Below are 22,395 nucleotides of genomic sequence, written 5' to 3' on the forward strand. Positions count from 1 at the left end.
TTAAAATTCATACTTTGGATTACACAGCCTGCTGTCTTTTCTATTGTTGTTATCAGAATTTACATCAATAATTTACCTGCATGCGCAAAGACATTCAAAGCAAGCGAAATTTCTGAATATTAGATAAAATGTCCAACGCATTATACTCTCGAGTTGAAACATTCTAAACCAATTTCAGGGAAATAAGATTCAAATGATTAGGCTGGTAGCATAGAATCGTATGGTAAGTAGATCTTAAACCACATCATCTTCCTGAATTATCACGTCCAGATGAACCAGTCAAAGCTCCTACAAACAGCTCAAGAATCTCTGATCTAGCCAAAAACTCCGTCTTAACATCGTATCAAACGATGTGACAGTTGACCAACAACGATCACCAAAAAGTGAGTTTAATTAAATAAAACAAAACATTCTTTAGGCTTCAACTTCAATAATGTATACTAAGGAAAATCAAAGCTGCATTGAAAACGACAGGCAGCAGGTGAAAAGCGATGTTCCACAGTTTGTTGTGATAACAGCCTGCATAGACAAGGAGCTAAAAACTTGCTGTGATGGAGCTGCAATTTGAGTAAAGGAGACACGACGACTGCAAAGCGTCAACAAAAACACCAGGTCAAGAAACTCGAAGAAATCAGTAAGTAAATATTTGTATACAGATGAAAAAAGCGTCAATGATGGCAAACGAAAATGCTGCTGGAATATCACAGGAATAAAGTAAACAGCTGATTTGATGTATTGATGTTAGGAATTTTGTTTGAGAGTGCGTTAATAATTCGGTGCTGCAAGCCAGTATCTTACGGTAATAGTGATGCATGTCCTCGCATTGGGGGTGGTAAATTAGCAACTGGAACTGAATGACAAATGGAGATAATTTGTAATTGAAAAAACATTGTGAATAACTTCTTCATACAGTCCATTCACACAGGTTGAAGCAAGTCGACCTAAGCTTTTGATCATGAACGCTTTCGAAAGAAGTAGTTGATTAGTCTTAAATAACCACACATCAATTAAAATAAAAGATAAAAAATTCAACGATATTCACATTAATACTCAATAACCTCGACTTTTTATTGGGCTTATTTTACTTTCCACTTTTCGGCAGTAGGTCAATCCGAGAGGCAGATCACCCCATAGAAGTTCCTTACACCTTTAGTGGAAACCCCTATAAATGCTTTATCAGTAAATCCCTTCATCAGTTTTGGTGGAAATCTCGAAGGCTATTTACAAAAGTGAATCGTCCCTCGGGTCCATCTACAGTTCTAATAAGCAGATCACATGCTGCTGTCATAAGTGAAGTGTATGTTATGTTTTTTCGTTTGAAGTGACACTTCGGGCAGCGATTCAAATCCAGTCAAATACCAATGATCTCCAGTCAAATACCAACCTTCTAGAAAAGTTGTTTAGGGATAAAAGAACAAATCGAGCTAGCTTTCTTCGCAGCAGCTTCAGACTCAAGAACCCTTAATTAAAAATTTTGTAATACAAAATACTTACCGTTGTTTTCTACAAGCATGTTGCCAGAGTGTAAACATTCATCAAATTTAGCAAATATTGTCGTTAACCTGAGAAAAGATGACGAAATTTCAGAAAATTACTTGTTACTTAAAAACTTACGTTGCTGTTCCAAGTTTCATGCTTAATGCAATCATCAGGAACTGTTGCCTGGTGATTGCATTAAGCGCGAAACTTGGAGAAGCAACTAAGAACCGGCCTATAAATGTGTACAAAAAATGTGTACATCTCTGCTTATAATGCATCGAGCACTTAATGACAGACTGATAAAACAATAATTTTATACACCAACACACCAAAAGCGTTTACATAATAAGAAATGCTTTCTCAAAGCAGCATACTTTCCAAAGTCATACATATTCATTGCAAACCCAAGTCCAATTATATACACAATAAATAAATCAACTTCATTCCTACCTTGCAGCTGGGATCCCTCTTCTACTTAAGTCACTCCTAACTTTCTCTCCAACGTGTCTGTAAACCTCAACTATAGTAGAAACAGCTGCATCTCTGACCTATCAACGAACCAGGTCAATACATTTGCAACATATTATATGCAGAATTCTATTAAGCTTTTGTGCTAACTACTCTATACTACTACTCTGAACCTGAAACAAATGATAAATAATTTCACAGCTTGTTTCAACCGGTAGGAAACAAAACTATCAATCTAGACTTTGAATTTATAGAGCAGTTTCATTGCAGTGCAGCTAAATTGGTGGTAGCAGTGGTAGTGATTGATACCAATACAATAAGTAATGTGCATAATTCATTCAAATTGGGGGTAACTAATCGAAACCACAAGGGGATGGAACGAGTGAAACACGAGCATATTGGTTAATAGAACATAAAATACCACCACGACGTTTAGAAATAAACATACTTCAAAATATGATATTTTCCATCCTCATAAATGAGTTATTAAACAAACCTTGCTTGTAGGGTCACTGAGAAGCTTGCATATTGCAGGCATTTGCTTGCTGATTGTCAAGCTTGAGGCCCCGAATCTACAAATGGAACAAAAATTAAGGAATTAAAGACAGAGGGATACTTTCACAATGCATTTTCAAATAAATTCTAGGTTGTCGTGTAAATTACGGTTACTAGGTGACAAATTTAGTAAACCACTCAACCAAGAAAAAATTCCCTTTAATTAAACACTAACGATTTTCATTCAAAAATAAAACGATAATGGCGTTTAGGACGGAGAAAAGAAGGATAATGCAATTAACGACAAAAATTTCCTGTAATTATCCTTGAAATGAAGCAAGAAAGGTGACTGTAAAGACTAACAAGTTTTTAAGTAGCCATTTGTTTAATTTATTTTATCTTTAAATGACACACTTACGTTTCAATTGCTTTTACCATACAGATCATCAGCTCTTCTCTTACCCTCCAGTTTTTGTGGCTGAACTTTGGATTTAGAAATTCAAAAACCATCTAAAATAAAACAGATCATATACAAAGCAGCTCAGAATATAAAGCAAAAATGGATTAAAGTGGACATTTTCCTGGCATGCTCTTAACTAGTCATAAAACTAACTGACTCAAAGTTTCTACTAAAAGTTTCTACCTTTACAACTGACTAGACTAATAAAACAATTAAACCACTTACCTGAGGGCTAGATACTGGGTCCATAAGTTTCATCAATACATTGTGGGCTTGTTCTCTGACCTACATAAATTGTAATTTTTGAAACAGTTGCTAATCAGTAACATCAAACAACTTAATCATTTCTTTTAAAAAGGAAATGAGCAAAAGCTATAATTAAGACAAAAATATACTTGAAAGAATTAAGAAAACACAGACAAATAAATCCACTTGAAATTAATATCAAACTTTAAAATGAAAGCAACTATAAACTGTAGACTGTAGAACTTTAAGAATACAAAAAGAACAGTTGCTTTGGAAAATAAATGATATCATAGCAGGATATTTCTTTCTTTTGAATGAAAAAAATGGTAAAATAGCTGGGTAGTGCTTTAGAAAAGAAAGACTGCAACTAATAATTTAACTTTGTATTATCAGTGACACTTCCCTTTAATTATATATAAATACAACTTGTAAAGATCAAGCCTTATATATTCATTACCTGAGATTTGGAGTCACCAAGACGGTCAGCAATAACAGGTATTACTAAAAAAAAGGAAAGATGAGGTTAACTTGGACCATTAACTACACACTTGGTGAATCAGATTTTTTTCTACTAGGTCTAATTTCCTTTAAAAACACTTTAAATCTAACAATGAAAACTGGATTTGTGGTAATAATTAAAGCTGAGTTTTGTATAATGTTTCAAAAAGAGAGACTTCACTTGAATATAATAAAATTAAAGACAGTGAATTAGACTAAAGACACTATGTTCCCATAGGTTGAACTACATGACATACCTATATACTAATTCGCAACATCAGACAAAATCCAAACACTTTCTCAATCATGCTGCATTGCTCACTCTGAATAATTGCCTGATGGGGCATACTGCCTTTAAAAATCTCCCACCCTTAGAACACATAAAATCATTGGTGCAGTCTGTAAGACAACCAATCAGCCCACAGTTTATCATCAGTAACAGTCAACAATTCAAGTAGATTGAGTAAAGCCTTGTCTAATCAGCATTACTCATAACTATTAACTTGTGTTGATTTTTTACCCAACATTCACTGTTAATGCTAACTTACATAGAAGCTATTTTTTAACTAATTTTATATTTGTGTCATCCTTTATTCAGTTCCATTCTCTGTAACTAAGCTAATAGACACTCAATACTACCTAAAACATCTCATTTACATATATACCTTCTTCAATAATTCAATAAAGACAAAATATTTTTAACAGTTCCTGAAAACATCACTAAAGTTCTCTCTAGACAGCTGATTGTGATGGAGCTTGAGATTGCAAACTTAGAGACCCATTATAGGATTAGTGCCTTTTGAACCAGTTTAAAACAAAATTTCCCACAAAAAACCTGATTAAAAGATAACATTCTGAAATCAGTTTCACTGGTCCTTTCATGAATTCACCATGAGCTGTTGAATGCACTCTTTAAACAAAACATTGTGAGACCAGCAGCATCAGTAAACAGACATTGATATGAACAGATAGATTCAAACCTGAGTTCAGAGATGATTTGAAATTCCCACCAAGTTTTTCAGCAAGAGCAGCCAATATTTCAAGGCCATATTGGGATACCTAAAACAATAGATTCAGGGAGAACTATACATGCATGCATTATATAAATATATAGATACATATCAGTGTAGGTTATTAATCCAGACCTGTTAGTAGAGATATGCTTTGTCACTTGTCTGACAATATATAACATGTTAGTTGATTAGAAATAGAAAAATACGAGACAGAAGACCAATTAAAAAGCATAGGGGGAAACAAATTGCTGTGAAATTTGCCAGTTGAAAAGATCTTTGAACTGCTTACTTTGAAATTTCTCACATAAAACTAGAGATTGAGGTTGCGATATTCCATTTAATTGAAGAATAAAGAGAAGAATCTATCTATTGCTTCATTTAAAAGAATTTGTAACATGTTAAATAAAGTACATCTGACACCAATAAAACAGAAAACTTATTAAAAATTGCTTGCAAAAAGACAGAAGAGTTCTGGTTTGTTCAAAACATAAAAGTGTTAAAATGTACAATGCTCTCCAAATCAAAACAATGATCATTTGAGAAGAAATTAAAGATGACAAAAACCTACAAAACAATATTCTAGCATTTTCATAAATAATTTAAAACTGCATGTGAAGAAACTTTTTCTCATGATCAATCCTCTGCCAGGTCATCAAAATAACTGCCTTTGTAAATGCCTTTATAAACATTAAATTACTTGCAAACAGATATAAGTGTGAATGACATTATTCATAATCAAACTTGAATTATAACTGTTTCACTAACCACAGAAACAAATTTATACAAAACAAGATACAGAAATAGATTAGGCAATTTCTAAAGATAATATAGTGTGAACCTAATGTATAATAATTCAATTGTTTAGATAGGGCATTTTTTAAGCTTGATGTTTTGCCACAAAATACCTAATTTGGTGATATTATGAAACATTGGTGGGAAAAAAGCTTGAAACAATAACAGACACAGTACAGGTAAAGGCCTGCATATACAGGAAGGACAACAAAACTAGCTACAATTAAACTACCAAAAACTCAACTAGCTACAAGCTTCCCCTCAGGTGACAGAACACAGTCTTATCTTCAAGCCTTTTCCAAAAAATTGGTTGCCAATATTTGGCTGTGAATCACATAATTGTCATTGTTTGAAGAAACTACACCCTTAAGAAACCAGCAAACAAAGCATTTTTGGACAGAAATTCAATAAATCGATAGAGAAACAAAAAGGATTTGAACCTAGCCAAGCGTAGCTTTCAATACAGATGTGGTTTTCTTTTTTGAAATCTTAATAAAGAAGAAAAACTATTATTTCAAAGGATAGAAACAATATGTAATTAATTTCTTAGCCTCACCCAAAGGTTTTAAAAGGTTAAGCTTTCTGTCGAAAGGGCTGTGAAATATTTTGTGATAGTTTCAAGCCCTGTTAGAAGCTATTGAAAAAATTAGAATGCCAGTAGCTCCCCTACAAAGCCCGCTTTGCGGGCTTGCCAGTGGCCCTACGGTAGGGTACATAGACTAGCCTCGGAAAAGACAAGAATTCTCTTAAAACCCCCAGTGAATGATAGTAAAATTAGCCTTGATAAAGACAAGAATTCTGTCCAAGCCCCCGATGAATTATAGGAAAATTTGCCCCTGAAAGAAAAGACAAAAACCCCCTAAAATTACCGCAAATTCAGTTATGGCATCAGTGCAACACAGTTCCCCAAACCATCCTCTGGAAAAATGGATTAAGTGGCACTAGTGTATATTAAAAAGTTAGGAATATTTTAAGTTTTATGTTTCATTTATATTAATTGTACAATGAAGTAGATGTCTGCCATAATTGGGCAATTTAATTAAATTACAATGAGAAAATACCATTAAGAGAAGCTGACTAATTTTCTAAGGGTAATTTCATGAAGGTAATTACTTGGGTTAACAGCAAAATGGAAATACATATGTCACAAAGCATATATCAATGAAAAGTATGCACATTTTAGGCAAAATCTTTGAAACCATGGTTTAGAAGGTGATTCTATCTTACATAAATAAAACAGCAATTATTACATTTTGTGAGAAAGCTATCCAACAAATCAAAGAACTGGGACAACCTAGCTCCTCGTTATTCACTTAAGGTTACAACAGGTCGAAAGTTTCATTAACTAATTTGTATTATCTTTTATTAACCATTAACAAATTTCCATTTTGTTTACCATTGTTTAGTTTATGTTCCATCAAATATTTCCCCTTTGGTTTGTTATGGTTCATTTTAAAATTGACATGTATGGCTGTTATGGCAATTTCATGATTAAGATTTTAATGAAAACAAGTGTACATTTGAAAAAACCAAAAACCATCAGTACCTGATTTCATGGTAAATATGCCAATATTTAAGAGTAGAAAGCATTGATTCAATCTGGCAATTAAAATAATGTACAGTAGAATCCTGTTATAACATACTCGGTTATTATGTACTTTCGGATATAACGTACTGGTGTGCTTGTTCCCGGCAAAATATGTGCTTGGTTTTAGTCAATTTTTACTTACCTTCGTTACAACGTACTTTGGATATAACGTACTCAATACACTGGTCCCTTAAAGTATGTTATAGCCGGATTGAACTGTACAAGCACCTCTCATACACTATCAAAAGATAAAAAATTCTTAACTGAAAATATGCCTAACAAGCTTCTACTGAAATTCACATAAAACTTGGTCACTTCATCATAACTGGGCAACTGATGTGTTTTGTTGCATTTCTTCTAAATTTCTAGTTTTGGTACATTTGAACTAATTCCCTTGTGTAGTTTGAATGAAATTCTACAGAGGCAATTTGATTTGAAAAATATCACTTTATCTTTGGCAGAAAAAATGGTATAAAGTTAATGATTTGAGGGTAACTGTATGCTGTCAGTATTCTGTAGAAGTATGACGGGGTTCGAAGAATTAAAAAAACAAATGAACATCACTCTCAACAGTATCATGTTTTATTGTCTTTTACTACATTCTTTGTGGACTTTCAAATTTTGTTGGACAAAGAAAAATAGGGCCTAACCTGATGGCAAGTTTATTGGCTGAAAACTTTATCATTTATTTTTGCAAAACATAATTTGCTTTTTTGTTATAAAATTCACTACAAACCTTAAAATTGCTGCTTCCAGCCCATCCCAATAAGCCGTCAATGAGTCGATCGACACCAGGGAAGTCGAAGGGGTTCTCCGGATCATTCACGTACGTTATTATTTCTTCGGCGGCTTTCAACCTTTTATGGGTGTCTTGCTGCTCAACTGCAGTCACAAAATTGTCTAAAATACTAGTGTCTCTCATTTTTGTAAAAATAACTCTTCCTTCCTTGCTGTTGTGTATTTATCACCAACCATAAATTTGCATTATACAGGTTATCAGCAGTTGGTATCGAAGTTTGATTCACGTCGCCAACAGCGTGAAATTGTATCGCTTTTCTTTAGAATTCTCTGGATTAACCAACCTTCTTCGTATTCAAGTTTTTTGGCTATTTAACTGCTTGGAAAATAAAACATTAATCTCAAAAAAGGTCCCGAATTAAACTTCAACAACGTGTAACTGAAAAAGTTGCCCGCCATTATTCACAGTTTCTTGAAGGAGAACGGAGGTACTGAACAGCGAAATTTCTATATAGTGCGGAGGAGCAAATTCCTAAGGGTCCTTTAATTGCTAACGGTGGGGAAAAGATTAAAGTTACCAAGATTCACAGTCTGTCCCCCACTCTTCTCAGAATATATTTTCATGGCCATGATATTCATGTAACATTGGTTAAATGCACAATCTGAATGAAGAACCACCATAGTGTACTCTCCCTGAGCGAGTTCCTGCGAGTTTTGGTGTAGAACGTCTCAGTCAATTTCGATGATAATTATTTGTTGTGTTCACCCACAATAAGTAATGTCGGGCTTTCAAATTAGAATTAGCGTTTGATAGAGAAAAATTTTGAGATAAATGGAGGGGATAAAAATTAAGGGCCGAGGTGGGTGTTGTGATGTGATGGGGGCGCTAGGCTTTTATCAACTAACAGAAACATCCTTTCTTGCAGAATACTTGATAAAAATTAACGTCTATCGATTATAATTTTTCCTCGGATGAATAGATGAATTCCCCGTGATGGTTTAATAGATATGCAACAGAAAAGACAATAGTCTCATCCATAATGCATAAGTTCTTCAAGGGGGAATGGGACAAATGAAATTAAACTAAGCGCTTTGTCAACTTTTTATTTTGATTAATATTCTAATATTTGAAACAACTTTTAAATGAAATTGAATATTAAATGGGCTTGATGAAAGTTGTAAAAACTAGCTTCAATTAAGTCATTGAGCATACGGTAATTTTCAATATTCTTGCCTTGCAAGATGATAATCTTTTTCAGAAGTTGTAGTCCACCTTCTGAAACTTTTTGTCTCTAAAACAAAAAAATAGATTGTTTTCCAAGCTATAAACTGAATCCAAAAGCGCATAATTTCATTGATAATGAAATTATTTTACGAGAAAGCAATTTTTCCGAGCTTAACAGGGGCAACAGCAACCACACCTGGAAGCGATTAAATCACATCGAGGCATTTACAATAGGACCCCTTCCTCCGATTTTGCGGAAGTAGGATTGTTGGGAAAAGACGGAAAAGTGACGGTGTTTACAACAATTATGGCCAGATTCTGTAAAGTGCAGGCTCTAGCTTCGGTTGTTATCAATATTTTGCTTTGCAATTTAGCGATAACGTCAAGTGAAAATACAGAAAAACAGAATGTGGAAGATTTAATTGCAAGAATTCTACCTGACAGAACCAAAGAATTTTCAATTGTAATAGACAAAGAATACTTTGACGATGAAAATGTTGTACATTTGGATAGTTTTGAGTTTCATACAGTCAATAAATCTATTTTGCAAATAACAGCCACATCTGGCGTTGCAGCTGCGTGGGGCTTGAACCATTACCTGAAATATTTTTGCAATGCTCATATTTCATGGAGTGGCAGCCAGCTGAACGTATCAAAAACATTACCGGCTGTCTCAAAGCCTGTTAAAGTCAGTTCTCCTAACAGGTTGAAGCCCTTTATATCTTGCAACAGATTTGTTTTAGTATTATTACCTAAACATTTTGCAACAGCTCTCGCCAGTTCTTATAGTCAATATTTGCATGTCAATATGCACTTTTGTTAATGAAATGGTGATAGCCTGCTTAAAAGTACCTTTGAAATTGCTACAGTCGATTCCGCTTAAAGTCCCTCCACGTAAATTCACACTACCAGTTACAGACAAATAATATTTTAAACCCATATAGGAAGAACTGTTAAATTAAGCACAGTTTACAGTCAAACTCTGCTTACTGTTGCAGCTTTTCAAGTAATATTTCACGTGACTGTACTGTATTGATTATTATTTATAAGATGATCACATTATTTATTTCAAAACATTGGATATTATGCTAACAGTTGTAAGAAGCCATATAATAAGAACTGATAATAATGTTGAAATTAGAGTACAACAAGTAGTTTTTTAAGCCTGGTTTTTGTCATATACAGCGTCAGTTACGTATTCTTTGTCTGATTTCCTCAGATATAGATACTATCAAAATGTCTGTACATCAAGCTATTCGTTTGTTTGGTGGAATTGGTCAAGATGGGAAAAGGAAATTGACTGGATGGCTCTCAATGGAATTAATCTTCCACTAGCATTTACTGCACAAGAAGAGATTTTCAGACGAGTTTACAAGGAGCTTGGTGTTACACAGAATGAACTAGATGAACATTTTGCAGGTCCAGCATTTCTTGCGTGGTATTTCAGTTGCTTACAATTTCTGATTTAACTTTCATTTATTTAGAAATTCTGGCTACCTTTGGTAAAGGAGAGAAATTTTTGATGCCATCTTGCATGGTTGCCTACATTCTTGCATTATTTTCAATACTGCAAAAATTTTAATTATTTACAGGGAAGATCAAAATCAAGCTGGCTTTTATTAGCATATATTCAGGATGATATTTTTGTCAGCCCTATTATCAGAAATTCTCTGTTCCCTTCATTGCAAGGAAGCTTACCTGCCTTTTATGACTTTTGATGACTTAAAAGAAACTTTTAAAGAAAGAATTTAAAGGGCATTTCTTTATATTATTTTTCAAGGGGAAGAATGGGAAACATGAGAGGTTGGGGTGGTCCTTTGCCATATCCATCTTGGTATAACAACCAGCTTGCACTGCAACATAAGATACTGAAGAGAATGAGAGGTTTTGGAATGAAACCGGTCCTTCCTGGTTTTGCTGGTCACATACCACCTGCTATTATGAAGCTCCATCCAGATGCAAAGATTATGAGGCTTGGAGATTGGGGAAAATTCAACTCAACATACTGTTGTACCTATTTTCTTGACCCAAGTGATCCGTTGTTCCATGTAAGTATAGCTTCTACTTTAATTTGTCCATCAGTTGTTTTTAAGTTTTTCTACAGGGTTACTCATCTCATATTAATGTGATGGCTGGAGAGAGATCGATCTGAAAGTTTTGTAATGTACAAACAAATTCACATATAACTTTTTCATTGCATGCAAGACATGTCTCAAGGAATTATTTAATGATTTGTATTTTTATTCCTTTGATTTAGAAAATAGGTTCTATGTTCATCGATGAACAGATGAAGGAATACAATGGCACTGACCACATATACAATGCTGACTCGTTCAATGAGATGACCCCACCTTCAAGTGACCCAGCTTATCTGGCATCTTCTAGTCGTTCAGTTTTAGAGGCAATGCAAGCAGCAGATCCAGATGCCATATGGCTGATGCAAGGATGGCTTTTTCAGGACCGAGCGTTTTGGAAGCAAACACAAATCAAGGCCTTGCTCACAGGTACAATCTCTTTAACCATGACTGTTGGTTGATAACTATCAAACCTAATTAGGGTGTTGGTGTACTCAGTTCTTCCTGAGTGTTATTTTATTGGCCATCCTCAATAACTTTTAGAAAGGTTCAAAATCTCTTGGAAGTGTTTGGTCTACTTGTGTATCAAACTTTCAAGCTCAAGAAGTTCAATCTTAAAAGTAGATAATGTTTAGAAGATTCAGCATTTTTTTTATTCCAGCAATTTTTGACAGGTAGGCAAGTACCTTTCAGTCGATATATCTGTTAATTATACATCTTCAGCCATAGAAAATTCTAGCTACTAAATGCCTTAAATATACAGTTTCCTTGATTGTGATGTTTTCGTCATTCACTAAAAGTATAGGATCTTAGAAGTAATATGTGTTTTACCCATTTAACTGAATACACATCATTGTCAGAAATGGAAGATCAATAATAACCCAAAAAACTCATTTAAGATTCATTTCAAATTCATTAGAAACTCCAATAATAATTCTGTTCTTTGAAAATTTGAATCATTTTTGCCTGCAATAGGTGTTCCTGTAGGTAAAATGATCATATTGGACCTTTTTGCTGAAGTACAACCTATATGGAAGGAAACAGAAAGCTTCTATGGTCAGCCATTTATTTGGTGCATGCTTCATAATTTTGGTGGCAACCTTGGATTGTACGGAAAGGTCGAGGAGGTGGCTAGTGGTATGTTTAAATTCTGTATCATATTTTGTTGTGTGTTTTAGCTCCCCTGCTTATGACTATGAAAGTCTGGCTCATGGTGATACCATAATCAATGAAGGTATCTAGAATGAAGAAAAAGGGGACAGGAATTAGCGTGGGTAAATTCCTAAAGTATTCTCCCGTTGTCTTTGTCTGTCACTTTATTTTCTGTACAGTAAAAAAGACTGTTATTTATCTTTGCCACTATTATCAATATAATTTACCTTGCTAAAGAATTACCTGACAGTCTGAACTGTTTAAGAATTTCTCAGTATTCTAGACATTTATCATAAAGATAATGTTGTTTTGGGTCAGGGTGAATAAACTGGCTCAAATTCACAGGCTTTAAATCAGTATCAATTTTTAACTGGAAAGCTTTTTTCGACCAGATTGTAGCTGGAACTGCGTATTAAGATCATCCAACAAAACAATGTTTGAGGAGGGAATACCTAATAAAAAAGTTAAGACAGCTTTCTAAAAAGTTTCTTGTAGAATATCTGACTCGTTGACAAAAGTATTCAATGAGAATGTAAAGCAGTTCATTTACTCACCAGGCTCTATTGAAGCACATTCGACGAAAGGTTCAACCATAATCGGAACTGGGATGGCGCCTGAAGGGATCGAGCAAAACGATTTTATATATGACCTGATGTCTGAAATGGGTTGGCGGTCCACCAAGTTTGACGTGTACGATTGGACAGATGCTTACGCCGAGAGACGTTACGGTCTAAAGGACAAACGGACTCAGGCAGCTTGGAAAATACTTCTTTCCACTGTTTATAACTGTAGCGATACCCATTCTGATCACAATCATGGAATACCAGTGACAAGACCTACTTCAATCAATCTGAAATATGCTATTTGGTATAACATCAAGGATCTTATCAGTGTCTGGAAGTTACTACTAGATGCCTCTGACGAGTTTCAGCAGTCTGAAACCTACAGGTACGGTATCTGTCCCCTTTTTTCAAGCTCTTAACATTTTTTATTCTCTTATAGATTTTATTGCAATGTACATAAAGAGGATACCTTATATGTTTTTTCGGGAAAGCGGGAATTTTTTGGAGTCGGAAGTCGGGAATCGGCAATGTTTTGTGATCGTGATTCAGGAATCGTAGCGCCGGGATTTTGGATTGATGGTGAGGAATCGGGGGGAATCGGGCTAAAAACGTAGCTGGAATTCGTAAATCAGGGAACTATTGGGTACCCGTTAATTATGAATACCTTATCTTAGATTTCAACGTTTTGCATCTTTACTTCTATGTGCCACACTGAAACAAAAATTTACTTTCTTATAATTATGATTATTATGATTCTTACGATTCTTCCATTTATTCGCTTCATGTTCTTAGATTTGCTTTTACTTCTTTTTTCCGGTCTGGTAGTCAGAAGTTAACTGTCATTATTTTGGTTAATGATTAGCTTTGATCTGCAAGACAGTTCGGACTTAAGAGTTTGGTCTGGATTTTGAATCAATTTTATCAGAGCGTCCGGTCTTGTTATGTATTGAGCTGAACCTATGTTTACTATGTCAACGTCCGTTTATTAGAGATTCTGAAAAATGACAAAAAATATATTTAAAGAAATTTTTATTTGGACCTCATAACCATTCAAATCTTTTGCGAATTGACTGAAATAATGCCATTGGAATATGGCAGTGTTGCTAATGGAAGACTGATATTGAAATTTCTGAACCAAGTACAAACTACAATGATTTGATTGGAAACCATTTCTGTGCTCGTGTAGTTGATTCCGTCACGGGGACCCCTTAGTTATGGTAAACAAAACCCTAGTCTCAGGAAAAATATTTTGGGTTTTTGGTGCATCAGCCCTTGTCTTGCCTGAGCAATGACGCAATTTTATGATCGGTGTTTGATTCCAGGGAAAAATCTGCCTTATTTGTTTACCCCGAAAATCATACTGATACACCTGTCACGCATTCGAATGACTGTGTGAGAAGAAATGAGGCAGGAGAAGGCAGGAGGAAGTATGTAACGGTACAAGGGGACAGGGATGGGAGGGGAAAACGCATACATCATAGCGTGACTCGTGCTGCAAAATATGCGAGGACAAGGCCTCGTAGAAAACACCACAAGGTGATTTGCAAATAGCTAAGGTAACTTGACATTCACAGTCTACTAAAGATATACGTGTAGGACCACCCGATTCTAGAAATGGGGAACCTGCGCACTTTCCCCGCGAGTATTAACTCGAATTAAGCGATTAATTCCCATTTATACCTCAGCCAAACTATAACACATTAAACTGCTTTTGCACACTTAGAGCTATTTCATACTGTTCTTCGAGGTTATTTGTTCCAAGATCAACATTGTTTTGAAATAGGAAGCGAAGTTAAGAAATCCTTAATCTAAGCGACTTCCAAAACGAATAGTTTTTAGTTTTTAGGATACTTGTTTTATTCTGATAATTTGATGCGTTTGGGATATTTTTCTTTAGGTACGATCTTGTTGATGTTGGCCGTCAAGTTCTTCAAGATATATCACATTCAATTTATATGGATATTATTCAAGCTTATAAAGATTCTGACCTGGTACATGCTAGAAATTCTACAAGTGCCTTGCTCGGATTGTTGAATGATGCGGATGAGTTGCTGTCTTCTGACAAACACTTCCTACTTGGAAGGTGGCTTGAAAGTGCAAAGAGCCTTGGCAAAACCAGTGCTGAGAAATCCCTTTACGAATTTAACGCCAGGAATCAAATAACAATGTGGGGTCCTGATGATAATATTAAAGATTACGCGAATAAAATGTGGGGTGGGTTGATGCATGGGTATTACCGCAAGAGATGGGATATTTTTTGTGACACCATTCTTACGACTGTCGCACACAAATTGCCTATTGATATAAAGAAATTGACATCAAATGTGATGGAATTTGAACGCAATTGGAATCACATGTTAGATTCATACCCTGTTGAGCCAAGTGGCGATGTTGTGGCAATTTCGAAGTATCTTTATGCTAAGTATGGAAACTCTGCTTTTGTTTGGTTACCTCAGCATACGGAATACAGAGATAATGGAAGCTGGCGAGAAGATTATAGTGGAAGATCGTACAGTATATTTTGATTGAATTTGAAAAGATTTGAATTTAGTAACCCACCCATTCCTACGAAATTCCGCTATTATTGTTGTTTCCTAGCATTAATTTGAATAATTTATAAAAATTCATATTTTACACATTAAACATTTGATGAAAAGTTAGATAAAAGACAATATACTGTGTATCTTTCAATATATGTCGACCAACAGTAAAGACGTGGTTGAGTTACATCAGAAATTTCAAGTAAGAAATTTCAATCGAATTACAGGAATGCAAGAAACTGACCTATTGAGCAGAATATTTATACGAAAAGAAACTGACCTTTTGGACAGAATATTTATACGAAACACGCTTTACCTTCAAAGCCCCGTTTTGGGGGTTGTTTACCTCATCATATTATCTATAGAATCAGGATTGCTTTTAGGTTACCAGTTTTAGTCTCATATTCAAAGATACACAGTAATCTATCAAAAGATAACTATAAAAAATAGAAATATGTAAACTATGATTCTGAAAAGAAATAAAGAGTTGTTCACCACCTACTAATATTCATAGATGCGTGTTGTCATCTTTTCTTTCTGCTTAATTGATATATGTTTACTGGCTGAAATTGGCTGTCGTGTCATTAGTTGTTATTAATTATTGCTGGACTAAATTTTTAAACGTTCTAGAATATGAATATCGTTTGAAATATGGCGTTATCTCCATTAAACTCATACTAAATCCTGTCTTAGTCTTATTACGCAAATAATCTCGTGCCTGAGAACTTTTCGGACCTTTAAAGACCTTAGGATATAGAAAACCTTCGCATTTCGTCATTTTGTGCAGGTTCACTTGTTGATGAGAATTCCTTTTTTGGTGACAGTCGCAACAGCGAAAGGTAATGAACTAATGATGGTTTGTGTACTTTTTATCTTGCAAGGTTTACACGTAGGATTGTTGCAGTAGTCTTTAAACGTTTGACAAATTCTTTCCATTTCAAAGAGTGAGCAGAGTGAGCAGAGTGAGCAGAGTGAGTGGTGGGTTTAAATTAGTGTTGAACTTTTGTCTTATATACACAGCAGTTCATCACTTGTTCACCTTTTTGTAGTTCTATCATCAATCGCTTTTGTCCTTCAAAATGGTTACAAAGCTGCTCTGGTACCACGCAACTTCGCCAAACAAAATGTGGTCGCCAAACGGCAGGTTTATTTTTCCAGTAACTCGACCCAACCCATTTTCTAGACCACGATTTGAAACCACGTTTGTTCAGACCGCATTTTCTAGCTTCTTTTCTCACTGACGCAGAATTTGACAATTGTCATTATGAATTCGTTCACGGAAGGTTACCTATGAAAGAGGTTGATTGACCAAAAAAACCCATAGTTTTCATTCAAAATGCAGTCCTTTCTTGAAAATTTGCTAATCAATTTTTCAAGCTCCCTTTGTCCTGAAGCTTGCATCTTTGCCACTTGGTCTTTATATCAAAAATCGAGCCCATTGAAATTCATTGCATAAAAATTGTGAGCTGAGATGGCAATCAAAGCACATAACCTAAAATTTTCAATATCGTTTATACGTTTATTCCGATTCGCGTTGCAGTTATTGTAAGATATTTCGAGAGAAGTTGATATGATTATGTATGAGAAAATAAGAGCTCTTGTCACTGCATCAATAGGCGAATACCGCAACCTCAGTGTTAGTTGGATTCGTTAAACCTACAGGCAGTGGCCTAATGGAAGCATCTGGCACCCTATAGGAAAAACTCAAGCGGGATCCCTATTGACGGAATGGGAGAAAGTTCCACCCAACGTTGTATAATATGAGAAACACAAAAGTAAGATGTAAAAACGATTATTCTTTCTCACTAACTAGGAAAAGCTGAGTTAAAGAAGCTTCAGTCGAAGAACTTTTGAAAATTGGGTGAGCTTGAGCGAAGTCTTAAAACATGGTTATACAAATAGTTTGGGGGCTTCTTTTGGTACGGGCTCTTTAGTTATCGAGCAACGGTGCTCTAGACTGTCTTTCACCACTACCTACGTACAACTTCTTTCAGCATACTTGATGTAACTTACCTTGGCGTATTCTGTCGTATTCTGTGTCCTAAACAACCAACGCCAGGAAATAGGTTAATGTAGCAGAAGAGCATAAATCAGCAAACGAATTTGATTTAATTTGCCATGGAAAAGTCCACTTATCCGAGCTTGACTTCTTGAGTATTAGACAAAACCTCAAATAAAGCAAAAAGGATTTCCAAATGGCTTTGAAGAAGCAAACATTTTACATTATATTGGCTAAAAGCTTTTTCGTCTGACACTCCTCAGAGCATAAAACGTCAGAATAAGGATTGCCTTCCATCCATTCAAAAGGATTGCGCTCTTACCAACAAAAAATGTTCCGTTTTTTATGAATTTACGTGCCAGTGTGATTCTGGCTACGTAGGAGGCACAACCCAAAGATTGGGAGATAGGATAAAACAACATGTTCCTCCCAACATAAGAAGCAAAACTTCCCCTCAAAGAGAACAGCCTCCTCGACCTGGTAGGTCTAGAAACACTGTTAAAACAAGTGATTCTGCCATCGGTCAACATATTTTAGTCAACCCAGATTGTGCTCAACTCTATAATGACGACATGTTTCGGATAATTGGCAGAGCCCGGTCGTCTTTCCATCTAGCAGCTTTTGGAATCGATCTACATACAAACGAAAAAGCCGCCATTGTGTTACCCTGGGTACCAGACTCACTTTATATATAGTGAGTCTGGTACCCAGGGTACCATTGTGTAGACTCCAGTGGTAATTGTTCTTTAGGCACGCGGCACTGATTGGTCAACTATACCGGTCTTGTGCTTGCGTTTTTCTGATTGGCCTATTTCGATCCACAACTGCATATATATTTTTCATCGTGTTTTTTCGGACCGTTATTCTGATGTTTTATGCTCTGAGGAGTTTCAGATGAAAAAGCTTTTAGCCAATATGATGTAAAGTGTTTGCTTTTTTCAAAGCCATTTTCAAGTTCTGTACCGCCAAAAAACTGTTCAAAAAGAATTTTTTTCTTCTTTTAATATCTTTGTTCTAGCAGAATGGCCACTCTCCTTAATGAAAGGGCGTTTTACCTGTACTTGTACAGAAATTGAAACGAAAGATACAAATTTGCAAGTGATCAGCAATTACGTGTAAACAAGATCCAAAACTGAATCTATTCAGTGTAAAGGGAATAGGAAGCAGTTGCAAACATAAAGCTGATACCAATATTGACTCTAGACATACAGGATGCAAGAAAACTAAGGAATCCTCGATAAATATCGTATAAATCTGCGACAGTTCCTCGAAGGATCTCTTGGCTATCTAAAAAGCTGTTACATGCTCTTCAGGTCAATTGTGGCCAAATATTTTGTTACAAATTTTTTTTTTAAGAATATTGTCTATGGCTTTGAAAAAAGCAAACATTTTACAACATACTTAAAGCTTTTTCGTCTGACACTCCTCAGAGCATAAAACGTCAGAATAGGTTCCGAAAAAAACACGATGGAAAAATATATACCCAGTTGTGGATCGAAATAGGCCAATCAGAAAAACGCAAGCACAAGACCGGTATAGTTGACCAATCAGTGCCGCGAGCCTAAAGAAAAATTACCAATGGAGTCCAAGAGAGAAAACGAACTCCTTTTGTCTACACAATGGCGGCTTTTTCGTTTTTATGTAGATTGACTCCAAAACTGCTAGATGGAAGGACGACCGGGCTCTGCCAATTATCCGAAACATGTCGTCATTATAGAGTTTTGCACAATCTGGGTTGTCTAAAAGATGTTGACCAATGGCAGAATCACTTGTTTTAACAGTGTTTCTAGACCTACAAGATCGAGGAGGCTGTTCTCTTTGAGGGGCAGTTTTGTTTCGTATGTTGGAAGGAACATGCTGTTTTATCCTATCCCCCAATCTTTGGGTTGTGCGCCCTACGTAGCCAGAATCACACTGGCACGTAAATTCATAAATGACATTTATGAATTTACGTGCCAGTGTGATTCTGGCTACGTAGGGCGCACAACCCAAAGATTGGGGGATAGGATAAAACAGCATGTTCCTTCCAACATACGAAACAAAACTGCCCCTCAAAGAGAACAGCCTCCTCGATCTTGTAGGTCTAGAAACACTGTTAAAACAAGTGATTCTGCCATTGGTCAACATCTTTTAGACAACCCAGATTGTGCAAAACTCTATAATGACGACATGTTTCGGATAATTGGCAGAGCCCGGTCGTCCTTCCATCTAGCAGTTTTGGAGTCAATCTACATAAAAACGAAAAAGCCGCCATTGTGTAGACAAAAGGAGTTCGTTTTCTCTCTTGGACTCCATTGGTAATTTTTCTTTAGGCTCGCGGCACTGATTGGTCAACTATACCGGTCTTGTGCTTGCGTTTTTCTGATTGGCCTATTTCGATCCACAACTGGGTATATATTTTTCCATCGTGTTTTTTTCGGAACCTATTCTGACGTTTTATGCTCTGAGGAGTGTCAGACGAAAAAGCTTTAAGTATGTTGTAAAATGTTTGCTTTTTTCAAAGCCATTTTCAAATTCTGTACCACAAAAAAATTGTTAATATTGTCTATAATAATATTTAGTCTCAAAATCACCCAATTTATAAAAATATTAAAAAATATTGCAAGGGCTCCGACACAGGTTAGAGAGTGGGGGGTCAAGGGAACATTTAACAATCATAGCATAAGATTTTGAAAAAGCTATTTTGTTTTGCAAAATAGTGAGGAGGCCATGTTCCCCCGGCCCCCCTTTTGTTGGAGGCCGTATAATGCTCAGCCTCAGCTTGCATTTTCGCGCTTCACTTTCAACATTTGCCTGTATAACAAATTTCCATAACAGAGAATCGTACGGGGGTACGGCTGACATATCTCTTCTTTAAAAAAAGAATGGTTTATATTTGAGCGTGGGCGATGTTCTCCTGAAACCATCTCTAACATGGAAAAGTAAGAATACTTCAAGAATATATTCAGGTTCAAAACGAACATTTCTTAGGAATACTGAGGCTGGACAAAATGTATAGTATTTTTATACAAAGATAGTGAATTAAGTTGAGAGATGCAGAGGACAACAACTCATCTACATCAGTTAATAACTTGAGCAAGGCACTCGCAATATTTATAGCATGCACCAGGTCAGAATCTAGAAAGCTGGAATAATACAAAATTTTTCGTACAACATTTTTCGTTTAGACTTGAAAATACAATATAGAATCCCCAACTTCCTTCATAGAATATGATGCATGTGACTGAAGTGCTATTGCATAACCATGCCCAGAAAATTTTCTAATGTTATGCAACACAAGAGAGCATACTACACTTTGCCACTCGACATTCTATACCTTCAAAAGAAAAACACTGTGCAAGCAACCTTGCAGTTACTTGCACAGCTGGAGGCACCTGTACCTTAACCAGCCTTATTATTAATATACACATTCATACTAGACACAGTATAGGAAGAACTCAGAGTCCTTTCACCCATTGAACTTGGCAGCTCTGTTGTCCACTTCTTATTGTCTTGTTGTGGTTGTATTGCAATTGTTATTCGATCTCATGTTATTCTGTTTCTCGTTCCAAGCATAGCAAACGACCAGTGAACCAATCTACCTTGTCGATGGAAAAGTAACTAGCAGCATGAGGAGCACTTTGGACCAACAGGCGTTGGACAACAGATGACGAATGCTCTGAAAATGGACTTTTCCAAGTGGCCCTACATTTCAAGGAATTTAAAAACAAACTTATTACTAGCTGCTTTATTGTTCATTATACTGTGGAAGGATCAATGTAGTTGCCAACTTGCAGTTGGAACAATGCAGCGAGTAAAGACCACTAAGAACCCTGCATTTTTAAAATGCTTGCGACTTTGTAGAAAGGTCGAAGTGGACTGTTATTTTGATTGTGGTAAAAACAACAATGTAAAGTCACTGGTGAGTTATGCTATGTGGAAAAAATGCACAGATAGTTGTGATAGGAACTACAAGGAATGCAAGGTTCAGGAGGTAAAGCACGGAAATGATGCAAAGGGATGGCAGTGAATTCGATCAAATTAGAGAGAGACAAACAAAGTCGATCATAATTCAAATGAACTTTGTTTCCTTCAAATGAAGATTATGGCAATCGTGTAAAATGAAAGGTAGCAATAAAATTGGGCATCGAATATTTTACGGTTTTATTTAATCTAAAGTATTTATATTTGGGTTGGTAAATTCATAATGTATATTGCTTAGTTTTATATTTGGTTTGGGGAATTCTGCAAAATGTATATCTACATAAATTTTAGTTTTTTGCATGATTAGTGTAAGTAAAAAAGGTCCTATGTTTTATAAAATAAAGAGAGTGATCTGTAACATTTGCCTTAATCGCTTTATAAATGTGTTCTCGGCTTTGGAACAGAGGCATTCTCCTTTTGAAACAAACGTTCAGGGGATTTACGCCATTTGCCCGCCTAAATAATTTTCTTATTGGCTGATCAATTATATACTATACACTTTTTTTGAAACGTATACTTAATTTCTATTTTCCCATGTTCATCAATACTAATTATTTTGAGTATATCTGGGTGCAGAGTTTCCTTTTGTAAGAGGTTTAAGAAAAAGCACTTCTTTTCAAGCGTGGAAATGACAATCGTGGTCAGAGGCAGAACAATAAGTACCCAACGACTTTTTGCCTGTGGTTTTTAAATAACTTGTGCACATGACCATATTAAAAATGTAACTGATGGGTGAACCGTAATTTTCATTATACTTTATTTCAAGACTTTTTTGTTGAAGGAGGGCTCGTTGCGCATAGCTGACTCTCCTCTCGCGGGACGGACGTCTTATATTACTTATATGGCAGATGCAAGCTCTATGTGCTACCGAAACATACCTTCAAGATTATCAACCTATTTCACCCAGTGGCGGCGCCAGCTACTGCCGAGTGGGAGGGTAATGGGCGTGGCCAGTGAGACCACGCCCTAATCTCCTCGTTTCAGTGCTTTGTACCAGGTGAAATTTCCTTAGGAAATATGATCTACTCCTACCTAGTGCTTTTTAACCCGTTTTTAGACGAAATATATAGACCATGTTTCGAAAAAAGTGGGGGGGGGGGG

The 22,395-nt window shown here is 35.8% G+C and overlaps 2 protein-coding genes across 8 annotated transcripts in view; one reads left to right on the forward strand and one right to left on the reverse strand.

Moving 5' to 3' along the window:
* Positions 1-8,267, reverse strand: part of LOC135682819 (CLIP-associating protein 1-A) — a 43,221-nt gene extending 34,954 nt beyond the window's left edge. The window contains exons 1-8 of one of the 2 annotated variants that reach the window (XM_065197873.2): positions 7,776-8,267; positions 4,627-4,705; positions 3,606-3,649; positions 3,128-3,187; positions 2,861-2,952; positions 2,444-2,519; positions 1,930-2,027; positions 1,495-1,562 (exon numbers count right to left, since the gene is read on the reverse strand). In XM_065197873.2, the coding sequence (XP_065053945.1) occupies positions 1,495-1,562; positions 1,930-2,027; positions 2,444-2,519; positions 2,861-2,952; positions 3,128-3,187; positions 3,606-3,649; positions 4,627-4,705; positions 7,776-7,961 (703 nt within the window). In that variant the 5' untranslated portion in view covers positions 7,962-8,267. The remainder of the gene's footprint in view (positions 1-1,494; positions 1,563-1,929; positions 2,028-2,443; positions 2,520-2,860; positions 2,953-3,127; positions 3,188-3,605; positions 3,650-4,626; positions 4,706-7,775) is intronic. The other variant, XM_065197872.2, reaches the window with a different exon arrangement.
* Positions 104-21,848, forward strand: LOC135682824 (alpha-N-acetylglucosaminidase). Of its 6 annotated transcripts, none has more exons than XM_065197890.2 (8): positions 104-223; positions 10,222-10,440; positions 10,783-11,050; positions 11,260-11,506; positions 12,053-12,214; positions 12,787-13,177; positions 14,690-16,171; positions 20,884-21,848. In XM_065197890.2, exons 2-7 carry the CDS (start codon positions 10,307-10,309, stop codon positions 15,315-15,317), a joined length of 1,830 nt encoding a protein of 609 aa, XP_065053962.2. In that variant the 5' UTR covers positions 104-223; positions 10,222-10,306; the 3' UTR covers positions 15,318-16,171; positions 20,884-21,848. The 6 variants fall into 6 exon arrangements, with proteins under 6 accessions (XP_065053962.2, XP_065053959.2, XP_065053958.2 ...); XM_065197887.2 differs by lacking the exon at positions 104-223 and adding an exon at positions 469-634; XM_065197886.2 differs by lacking the exon at positions 104-223 and adding an exon at positions 8,913-9,707 and having other exon boundaries at positions 14,690-16,188; positions 20,889-21,848.
* The last annotated feature ends 547 nt before the right edge of the window (positions 21,849-22,395 follow it).

The sequence above is a fragment of the Rhopilema esculentum genome, chromosome 16, assembly GCF_057945365.1.
Source record: "Rhopilema esculentum isolate cy_ngs chromosome 16, ASM5794536v1, whole genome shotgun sequence".
Classification (NCBI taxonomy): Eukaryota; Metazoa; Cnidaria; class Scyphozoa; order Rhizostomeae; family Rhizostomatidae; genus Rhopilema; species Rhopilema esculentum.

What these genes read in the sequence shown, in the direction of transcription:
- LOC135682824 (XM_065197886.2), top strand. Translation starts at nt 9,310, where the DNA reads ATGGCCAGATTCTGTAAAGTGCAGGCTCTAGCTTCGGTTGTTATCAAT. An exon ending in AATCAAGGCCTTGCTCACAG is followed by an intron (nt 11,507 to 12,052) that starts GTACAATCTCTT and finishes TGCCTGCAATAG; the next exon opens with GTGTTCCTGTAGGTAAAATG. An exon ending in GGTCGAGGAGGTGGCTAGTG is followed by an intron (nt 12,215 to 12,786) that starts GTATGTTTAAAT and finishes TTTACTCACCAG; the next exon opens with GCTCTATTGAAGCACATTCG.